Source organism: Cyprinodon variegatus, unplaced genomic scaffold (assembly GCF_000732505.1).
Source record: "Cyprinodon variegatus isolate N-32 unplaced genomic scaffold, C_variegatus-1.0 Scaffold705, whole genome shotgun sequence".
NCBI lineage: Eukaryota > Metazoa > Chordata > Actinopteri > Cyprinodontiformes > Cyprinodontidae > Cyprinodon > Cyprinodon variegatus.
The window spans coordinates 42,541-53,573 of record NW_015151158.1 but is presented as its reverse complement, the minus strand read 5'-3'; the positions used below and the strand labels follow the sequence as shown (position 1 = coordinate 53,573).

Sequence of the window (11,033 nt, the reverse complement as noted above, 5' to 3'; positions counted from 1 at the left end):
ATAATTTTATGACTTTATTCTCATAATTTTACGACTTTATTCTCGTAATTTTACAACTTTATACTCGTAATTTTACGACCTTATAATTTTATGACTTTATTCTCATAATTTTACGACTTTATTCTCGTAATTTTACAACTTTATACTCGTAATTTTACGACCTTATAATTTTATGACTTTATTCTCATAATTTTACGACTTTATTCTCGTAATTTTACGACTTTATTATCATAATTTGACTACTTTATTATCATAGTGTTGCGACTTTATTCTCGTAATGTTATGACCTTATACTTTTATGACTTCTTGTAATTTTACGACTTTATTCTCGTAATTTTACGACTTTATAATTTTATGACTTTATTTTCGTAATTTTACGACTTAATTATCATAATTTTACTACTTTTTTATCATAATATTGCGACTTTATTCTCGTAATTTTACGACCTTATAATTTTCTGACTTTATTCTCGTAATTTTACGACTTTATTCTCATAATTTTACGACTTTATTCTCATAATTTTATGATTTTATTCCCGTAATTTTATGACTATTCTCGTTGGGACTTTTTTCTCAGAATTTTATGACTTTGGTCTTGTAATTTTACGATTTTACTATCATAATGTTGCAACTTTATTCTCGTAATTTTACGACTTTATTATCATAATTTTACGACTTTATTATCATAATTTTATGATTTTATTCCTGGAATTTTATGGTTTTATTCTCGTAATTTCATTGGGACTTTTTTCTCAGAATTTTATGACTTTGTTTTCGTAATTTTACTACTTTAATATCATACTGTTGCGACTTTATTCTTGGAATTTGAAGACAAAAAAAAAATCTCTAGCCTGGCCCTAATACTCTGTCGTACAGTTTTGTACTTTATTCCCTGTAAATCATAAAACTAATTTTCGACGGTTTAAATGCAATGATCCAGCAAGATCAAACTCAGTATAAGAATCATGTTGCCATGGTTTCCCTACAGCACCACACTTTTATGTTTCCAATTTATAACTCCTAACCTAATATAGCTGTATTTATAATGTAACAAAGTAAAAAAAATACTTTATGAGAAGGAAATAAAATTAATTTTTTTCTTAATAATGTCCAAAGTCTGGTTGCAAAACCTTTGCAATGAACTGTAACCTAAATGGCAGTAACAAAAGAAGCTCAAAATGAATTTCCGCAGAAATTCAGCCCACGAACATGAGGAAACCCTGGATGACGGAACACTCAGACCTCTGGAGCCGTTTATGTCCATTCAGCTCCAGCAGAGGTCAGCAAAGCTCACCTTTGTGTGGAAGATCCACACATTTCAGAGGTCCTTTTAAAACATCCAGAAAGTCTTTTTGTGAGTTTATCCTCTAAGAAGTTTCAAACATGCAAAGACTTGAATCATCATCCCCCGGTGACTCCACAAACACCTCATCATCTGTCTCCTCGTCTTCCCCTTCCAAGATGGCAGTCATGGGGGCAGCAAAGAGACGGCAGCGGGCAGCGAACCGTCTGCTGCTGGAGCAGGGAGGAGTTAGGGACCGAGGACGCGTGTGGGAGGAGGAAAAGACCAGGAAGGGTGAGGAAGAGGCGGATGGGAGAAGAAACTGACTGTGGATCAGATCCCGTCGTTTCCAGCCAAACATCATGGAGAGCGAAGGCGATAACGGAGGGAAATTCAAAGACAGCAGGGAACTGGGATTCCCAACAGCAGAGGAGGGGTTAACAGCCTTCAACTCGTCGGGAGTCAGAGGACCAGGAGGATTCTCCTGGTGTTTAGAAAGAGCAGGATGGAGCTGACCTACAAAAAGACGCTCCACTGCTGAGATTCGAGAAGAAGATTCAACTCGGCTGCCTTTCCTCAGCAGGAGAGCCTTAAAACTCTCACTTCTGCCGGGTCTGTGATTCCTGAGTCCTGCTGCTCTGGTGAGACAGGATGGGGGATCAGCAAGAATCTCTGGAGAAGAAGAGGAGGACGATGAAGAAGACGAAGGAAAACAATGCTTCTTTTCTCCCAAGTCTCTTTTTCCAAGCATCTTTCGCTTAGATCTACGAAAATTAGACAAAAGACGACAGTTAGACACTTGTGTTTGGTGCATTTCAGACTCTACTCTACAGGCACTCAGCTCAGGTTGAAGTCACAAATACCAGGTAGGGGAGGAAACAAGGAATAGAATTAGATACAAATAGGTCTCTTGGGAAAAAAAAAGGTTATAGCTGAACATCTAAGTTTCCTACTTGGGTGACAAAGGCTTGGCAGGACTAACTCCACGGTGCTACGTCACAGGATTTAGGAGCTAAAGGCTTTGCATACTCCCACAGCAGTGTGTCGCAGTTAGCTTGTCGCGGGTATGATGCAGATATTTTTGATTTATGCCCAATATTTTAACTTGGTCTGCACTATATTATTCCAAACCACAATGCAAGAGAGATGATCACAAACTAGCTAGGATTGTGGGTGTCCGTGTGTCTGTTTGATGAACTTTTTCATCGTTGTGGAGTAAAAAATGCTGAGATATGTCTGTTCTTAGCCTCAGAGGCTCCAAACGAAGGTCATGAGAGATAAGAATGAGTTATCCAGCTTCCTTTATGGCATGAAGGGGAGTTCTGCTGTTATTAGGAGATCCATCTGGCCATTAAAAGATATATTAACCTAACAGGTAATGGTCTTGATGAACTCAAGTTGATTTTCCTCCAAATGTTCAAGTGTGAGAAAGTTCTTTATGCTTGGTGTGGGTTGGTTCGCCTTGGGGGAGTGTGTGATTTTGTAAGGTATAAATGTATGTTCTGAGATATGGCCAGTTAGAGCCTATCTCTCCTCGTCTTAGCTTCCTAGCCCCACACCATCTACAACCCCTCATCCAATGCCGGTCGAACTTCACCCGGTAGTTTTCCCCAAAGACTTGCCGTGGCGCTGTGTGTTTTGGCTTCGGGTACAAACCAAACAGACCGTCACAAGGAGCTACTAACTAGCATTGTGCACGGTGTCAGGGATAGTGTCCGAGGTGTGCCAGGCGTTGTGGACGGTACTTCAGCCAGAGTTTCTGCCATTAGGTACCAAACAGGAAATACGCATAGTGTAGAGCGGATGTAGAATTGACCAATCAGAGGTCTCCTGTCTGCGGTCATCAGTTAGGGTGAGGTGCACGATAGTGTCTGCGGAAGGGGGGGTATATCTATGTTAACTGCGACACACACGCAGACGACCTTTTATGTTTTACCTGCAACCTGAACACCAACTTGTTTATGCTGTGCCTTCCCACACGGCACTGCTCCAGGGGCAAAAAAGGGCATCAAGCATATAGGTCAGAATATGGCTTGATGTTGGTTAGAATATAAACAATCAGTGTGAATTAAGGAATACCTGTGGATGATGGTGAATAGATCCTCTGTGGTGCGAGGGCAACCAGATCCCAACATCTGTTCCGCTGAAACGTTGATGAAAACATCGTCTGGAAGGTGAAATAGTTGCACAGAAACCAGAGGTTCAAGACAGAAAGGAATTTAATTTAATTAATTTATATGGACCATAACTGCTGGGTTATGGTGCTTCAAGGACACAGATAACATGGAGACTAAAGAACCTTTAAACTGGATAAATACACGTAATCCGGGATGAACTAGACATGAACATCATGTCAACCACAAATGCAGAATATTTCAGACCTCTAGCTACAACAGTTCCAGAGCAGTGGGGCTTTGAACTTTTGGTGTTCCCAGCGTCTCAAAATCTCTTCAATTATTGCCAAATGCTTTTACTCAACCATTTGACCCATAGAATAACACTGAAGCATTTTGATGACCACAAAACATTCTTGAAGCAAGTATTTTCCACTTTTTTTTATAATCAGTGTATATAAAAAAGTAATATTTATAAACCTAAAGTAACGTAAAAATCTATTAAAAATAGTGAAACTACTGCTTTTCAAGCTAAAATAAGCCCAATTGCCTTTTCTGAGCTGTATTTTGTCATTTTTTTCAGCCTAGAGCATTGTAATAAAACAAAATCAGCGTCCAAAATAAAAAAAAAAAAAGATTGTTATTGTTTAGCTTCAGAGCTGCGTGCATTGAAACACTCTCAGCTGTGTGTTTCACTCTTATTTAAGCCGGTAACATGGCTCTGCTTTATGCAACCCGGTCATGGTGAGCCTTGTTTGAAAACTTATTTAATTGGCTACAAAGCCAAACAGCCCACATGGTCTTAACCAATAACAGCAGGACTCTATGAGGCATAATATCGCTCTATTCATTTCATCATTGGCTGACAGACAAAGAGCGCTTGTGAGGCTTCAGCGGCTGTCCCTTACTCAAATTGCATCAAACAAAGATGCAGACACTTTTGTCTTGTAGGTAAGAAGTTGGTGTAAAGATACACACCAAACATTGCAGACAAACATTTTAAGAAGTAAGTAAGAAGTAATTAGCAAGATGCATTAGCATTAGCTATGACCAGCTAACCTTTCTGATGTCAAAGACTGGACGTTATGGGCGATTTTCTCATCATGGCATATTTTTATCACAAATATGCTGGATTACTTTTCCCTTTGGACCCTGATGGACGAATGGAGTATAAACAATTGGAAACTGGATTTAGAAAACAGCTTCTGGATACCTTCAAAGGAATGTTGTCATGGCTGCTTTGTCATGTTTACATTTTGACATGCTGTAATATCTGTGTTATTTTGCTTTGGTGCTTGCTTTGTTCATGTAAAGAGCTTGGTGGTTGAATTTTGGAGAATCCAAGCTTCCCATCGATGTCTAACATGTCTGTATTGGTAAAAATGTGAATGTTCATGCATTCTTAGATATTTGTAACGGATGCTATAAAAACGGTCGCCGGTGATTGGGTGGGTTCGGAGAGGATAAAGGATTGAGAGCCATGGCTGTAATAGGAGCCTTTCCTCACTGATCACACTTTGCATGGAGCATATCCAGAGAGCGTACTTTCCTTGCTTATTGGATCAGGGATGTTGGCCAACTAAGTTAATGTTTGAAAATCTGTGTCCCATGAAAGCTCCAGCTTTACACAATAACTCTGACTCAATCCTTTCCTTTTAACAAAATATCCACAACTCACCATCCGATGCTCTGCTTTCCTCTACGACCTCATCTCCTTTCCCCTGGTCTCCATCCTTTCCTGGTTCCTCCTCCTCTTCATTTGGTTCCTTGATCCGTAGGTCTGGCAGTGAAAGTTCGCCTTGTAGGCTCTCATTTGATAGCAAACTGCTAAGTGAAAACCTCCTCTGACCCATCAGAGCATACGAGCTTTCAGAGTCGCTTGTATCTTGATCACACACTTTGATTTTAAGTATACTGTCGCTACTTTCCTTTATTACATCTCGTTCATCTTCTGACGATGATGATGAAGACGATGATGAAGGAGAGGAGGAGGAGGATGATGATGAGGAGGAGGGAGAGGGCTTCATTTTTGGTGACATAATCAACAACTTTTGGCTTAGCTGCCGTTTCCTCCTCCTCCTTGATTTATTAACTTTTTTGGATGAAGTCATTATCATCGTTACTGTGTTCTCCCCCCCTTCTTCCACTCCCTCCTGCTCAACATTTTCTTCCTCTTCAGCAAGTGAGGATTTCATAATCCGCACGAGACTGGTTTTCTCTTCATCTTGTTTCCCATTCCCAATGATCCCACCTAAAATGGGCCCAGATGCTTCTGTTTGGATTCCTTCAGTCCAGGTAGACGGGATATTACAGATTCCTCGGGCACCCGGTACCTTTAATCCTGAAGAGCAATGAGTGTTGTACCTACTGATTATTTGTTGTGTGCTGCAAGCATCGCCATAGTCTTTACCAGATCTTGGGTTGCCCATGGTTTTTAAGATGTCTCCGGTGTCTATTGTGGCCTTAATGTCTAAACCATCAGTGTTTGCTGCAGCCCATTTCAGTTTCGTTCCAGTGTTTTCGGATGCAAAAAATGGCTTTGCTATCTTGGGAGAGCTCAACAGAACATCTGACTTCCTGTGCTTTTGCTGATGTGGGGAAGTGTCAGGTGAGTTCCCTGTGTTGACTGGGCATCCTGGTATTTCCGATTTGTCCAAAATGCTTTTCAAATTCTTCGACAATGGCATATTGCTTGCTGAATATGTTTGGGATAGTGTGGAATCTAAAGTATTAGGTTGAAATGAAGACTCTGTGAGTTGCCCAGAGTCCTTAAACCCCCCTGGACCTCTTTTAGTCTTCGGGGATTTAAGAAGATCCAGAATGTCAAGATCAGGCTTCTTAGGTAGAACGGGTTTCCCTGGGGAGCAGAGCTTCCTCGGGCTCTGAAGATCTCTTTTATCGTTTTTCACATCTATCTCGCTCTGAATTTCAAACGTAAATGTGTTACATTCATTAACTTTTTTATTTAAGTTTTCTCTCATTGGCCCTGTTTGCTTTGCCGAGTCTGCTTCGGAAGAAGATCGTTTCAATGGGAGGTTTAAAATATTGGTGTTCATTTGATATGCCTCCTCATCGTCAGGACACGTTTCTACCGATGGGGCGTCAAGACTGGAGACTTTGATACTTTCTAGAGGAGGACAGATGTCCGAATTTTTCATCTGTTGTCCATCCAGTTGGATGTTTTGGATCGTTTCTCTGTTTAGTTTAATGTCATGGTCTTTGATGTTGTCATGTAAACTTTTAAGATTAGCATCACCTGACTCTTTATTTGAATTCACACTTTCACTTGTTATTGGGTCTTTCCCATTGAGTTCTGGCTCTTTTAATTCAGTACTAACTTGGAGAGTGCCATTTACTGTTAACTGATTTACCTCACTGCCACTTGCAGATTGATTGATGAAATTATTTGCTCCTTGCCTTGAAACCTTTGTATCAGTATTAGCAAGACTATCCAGAAATGATTCATTCATTACATCACAATCTGTTATGTGGCATTTGCTGTCATTAGGGTCATGTTTTCCCTGCGTTACTTCCTGTTTCTTGACTGAGCGAAGCTTGACGCACTGCAAAGCTTGAGAGGTGATCAGAGAGTAGGGCCCTGGAGACGGAGGTGGAGGACAAGGTGGTGGAGGAGGCAAGTCAGACATGTCAGGGAATTTCAAAGATGGCAGAACTGGGGGAGGATCCTTGTTGGATGATACTGTGGAGACCAGAGCATGATATGAGGTCTGCCTCACAGCGTAGGAGTAGGGAGGAGGTGGAGGCCGGATGGCAGTAGGTAGAGGAGGAGCAGGGGGTAGGGATAAAGCTGGGAGAGCATTAGGAAGTGGAGGAGGAGGTGCTTTGTTAACAGACAGAGGAACATGGAGGCAAAAGTCAGGCATGGAAGGGGTGGTAAGTGGTGAAAGAGAAGGACAGGAAGACAGTGGAAGTGGTGGAGGGTTAGAAGTGATGGCTGTAGGGGCAGGAAGACGGGGAGGGATGGACTCAGAGGGAACAGGAGGAAGACGAGGAAAGGGTGGAAGACAGGAAGCATGAATATAGAAGTCAGGGACTGGAGAAGTGGACTGTGGAAGTGGGGGAGGTGGTGGTGGAGAAGGAAGATTAGTAATTGAAAGAGAGGACTTGATGGCTAGGGGAATAGATTGTGGAAGTGGTGGCGGTGGAGGTGGTGGGGGCAGAGGAGGAAGATTAGTAACTGAAGGGGAGAACTCAAAGACTGGGGGAGTAGATTGTGGAAGAGGTGGCGGTGGAGGTGGTGGGGGCAGAGGAGGAAAATTAGTAACTGAAGGGGAGAACTCAAAGACTGGGGGAGTAGATTGTGGAAGAGGTGGCGGTGGAGGTGGTGGGGGCGGACAAATATTGTTAATTGGACGGTAGAAATCTGGGGCAGGTGGAGTGGATTGTGAAAGATGAGGAGGATGAAGAGGAGGAGGCAGAGGGAGTCTAGGGAGAAGTGGTTGTCTGGCTAAGGAATCAGATGAGGTATAAGAGGAGAGAGAAGATGTGGAGGAAGAAAGAAGAGATGACTTCCTCTGTGGCACTGGGGGCTTTGGCCTCCCTTTCCCATAACACCTGGTCCTGGGCAGGGAGGCGGCTGAGGGGGATGTTGGTATGGTTGAAGAGAAAGATGTCAAGGAAGGGGAAGTTGGAGGGAGGGAAAAAGCACTAGGGCTTGCTGTAAGAGGAGAGGAAGGATTGTGGGGTGAAGAAACTGGAGTTCCAGGACTTGGGGTATTGGACTGGCTGGAGTAACCACTAGATGGAGAGGCAAGGCACGGAAATCCGTCAACAGAGGAGTCGGATGGATGACTAAGTGTAAGTTTAAGGTCTTTATCCTTTAAAACTGGAGATCCAGGATTCAGCATGTGGCAGTGTTTGGGGCTTAATAGGTTGGTACCAGAGGGATCAGAGTCACTAGCAGATGGTTTGTTGGAGTTTGGACTCAAAGGCTCAAAGGTTATGACCGTCCCACAGTTCAGACCACTTTCATCTTTTCTAGTATTGCTCCGGAGCACCCAGGGATCAGGAAAGGTCTGAGGAGATGAGATGGGTGTTTGCAAGGTGTTGCGATCAACACGAGGGCTCCGGTTGGGACGTGGGCTCGTTGAAGAACACGGGGCCCTGCTGCGACCTGGCCGACGCCTTAAAGAGTCACAGCGGAGTGGTGGTGGTGGTGGGACCTTGGACTTGCGTAGAGAGATGCTTCGTGTTATAGTCTGGGAGTAAAAGGCTGAAGTGCTTGACTTTCTTTTCTCGCGGTTCTGTGAGGGAGATAAAAGCATCTTCTCAGAGCAAAGGGAGGTGTTGTCATCGCAGAAAGGGGTAGAGCGACCGGAGGAGAGAAGGGGTTCACAGTTCCAGCCTTCCTCAGAGACACTTCTTGTGTCTTGATTGATACCACTGATGATGCTGGAACTGGGAGAGAGTGGTCTGTAGTTCCAGCTCTCACCGCTGCAGGAGTCACCATCAGAGAAGTTCTGGGCATTTTTCTTGGTGATGTTCGGCTCAGCCAGAGCCTGGTAACTATACTGAGACACTGAATCAGCAATGGAGGAGGAGGAAGAGGAGAGGCAGGGAGAGGGACCCTCATCTAAAGCCGTTTCACCGGGATAAGACCACTCTGACTGTAGTTGACTGGGGGTGTCAGAGGTATACGAGTTGACAGGGGAAGCAGGAAAACAAGGCGACGAGGAAGAGGGTGACTGGGGCATGACCCTGACAGTGGGGTCATAGAGCAGCAGTGGCTGAAAGTCACTTGGGAACCCTTGCTGGTCCTGTGACTGAGGAGGGAAGGAGAAGAAAAGAGACACAATCTTTAGTTTCATCTTTGTTAATTAATTGTGGCATTTTGTTTGATGAACTGACCTGGCTGTAGGAGGACGAGGCACTGGGCGTTGTATGGGTGTTGCTTTTAAAGCCGACCTCAGAGCTCAGAGAGGAGTTGGTAGGCGGGATACGACCATCGGAGGGAGATGACTGACAGGAGACGGGCTCTTTGCCTATATTTGGTGAGGAGGTGAGGGAGGCCATCAGACTGGACATGCCTTCTCCTTTAGGGGCTCTGATTCTTCTTGAGGTATACTGCCCCTCCTTTCCGTTTCTTTCACTTTCCCACATTTCCACCTCTCTGCTCTTCTGTTGAGAGGAGACTGAGGAAGCAGGTCGACCCACAGTGGAGTACTGACCCGGAAGATCCAGAGAAACTGAAGGCTTGGGGAGGACATTATCCGATAAAGCAGAAACGGTCTTACGGCGGCTCAGTTTATGAGGTCTTCGATTCAATGAGTCTGTGTTTGAGAGCGTTCTCCGAAAACTGGCCTGTCGATCAAAACTCTCACCTTAAAAACAAAGAAAAACAACAAATCATGTTGAAAACCATGATCATAAAAGTTTTGAATCCAGTTAAAACAGTTTAAAGCATAGAAATAAACTAGAACTAAACGTGTAAAACATCTAAAACTGGGCATACATTTTAAGATTTTTTCAGTTGTCGCCTGCAGCTACAGCTCAAACTGTAAGAAGAAACTGTAGGGTTTAAAAGTTCACAGCTCCCGATGTTTGTTCTCACACTGTGCGACTCGACGCTCTGACATTTTGAATTGAAAAAGCTTCCTGGATGTGAAGAGAAACATCTTTAAACTTGGAAACAAAGTCCAGTGGATTGTTTTTTTTACTCTTTTAAATTTGAAACCTCTTAAGTCTTGCCAGTTTGGAGGTATTTCTCTGCGGTCCTTTTGAGGCCATTCTTTTTGCTTCAGATGCGCTGTACCTGTTACATTGATGGGAACTATATCAGCGGCGACTGCGTCCGCCTGCTGTCTCATCTTCTCCTCCGGTGTTGGAAGACGCTGAAAGGGCTCCACATCCAGGTTGGAGTTTGAGTCACTTCCTGATCCGAGGTCGTCCCAGGCGGAAGTGAGACTGATGGGATTTAGGACCAGTGGAGTCATCGGCCGTGGGTTGGTGAGGAAGAACTTCTCATCTTCATCCGAAGAGGCTGAAGACTAACCAAAAAAATAAGGTTTTCTTTATGTCTCACATAAGCAAAGACTGCTTTATACATGTTATGGTTTGATATAGACATATGTAGACTATGTGGGCGGGGGACTAAGATAATATTCCATACTCACTACCTGGTTTTCTAAACTAATATGTATCAAAACTAACTTTGAGAACATCAGCCCCTATTTACCTTTCTCCTCCAAAGTGAAAACTTGAAACAAACTGAAAAACAAGACTGAGAAAGAAAGTCCAAGAATCTAATCCTCTGAGAGGAGGAGAGGTGGGTGGGAAGAGGAAAAAAAGATAGAAAAATTAGATTTGTGAATCCATAATAATGGAGAAATAACAGTTTCAATGGCAGGATTTGATCAGCAGGTGGAAGTGGAAGATATCCTCATATCCATAGACCTAATACTAGAGTAGACACCACATTGATTGCTTTCGCCTGTGGGTGCTGATGTGATCTGGTGGCGCCATCTTGAGGCGGTCGATAGCTCCTGTAAATGTAATGTGTTGAGCAGGCAAAATAATCTATCTTAATCAACTTTTAAGTATTAACTTTTTTCACGGTTGTTTTTTTTGCTAAAAACAAACAAATGTTTCAGCGCATTTTAACATTGTTAGTGGGGTTA

At 43.1% G+C, this 11,033-nt stretch overlaps 1 protein-coding gene across 1 annotated transcript in view; it reads right to left on the bottom strand.

Annotated features, from left to right (window-relative positions):
- Nucleotides 1-725: 725 nt before the first annotated feature.
- The window catches only part of LOC107097531 (nascent polypeptide-associated complex subunit alpha, muscle-specific form-like), a 20,417-nt gene continuing 10,109 nt past the window's right edge, over nucleotides 726-11,033 (bottom strand). Inside the window, exons 4-8 of the mRNA XM_015394699.1 lie at nucleotides 10,169-10,403; nucleotides 9,265-9,737; nucleotides 5,075-9,179; nucleotides 3,362-3,449; nucleotides 726-2,046 (exon numbers count right to left, since the gene is read on the bottom strand). Coding sequence (XP_015250185.1) covers nucleotides 1,368-2,046; nucleotides 3,362-3,449; nucleotides 5,075-9,179; nucleotides 9,265-9,737; nucleotides 10,169-10,403 — 5,580 coding nt within the window. The 3' untranslated portion in view covers nucleotides 726-1,367. The remainder of the gene's footprint in view (nucleotides 2,047-3,361; nucleotides 3,450-5,074; nucleotides 9,180-9,264; nucleotides 9,738-10,168; nucleotides 10,404-11,033) is intronic.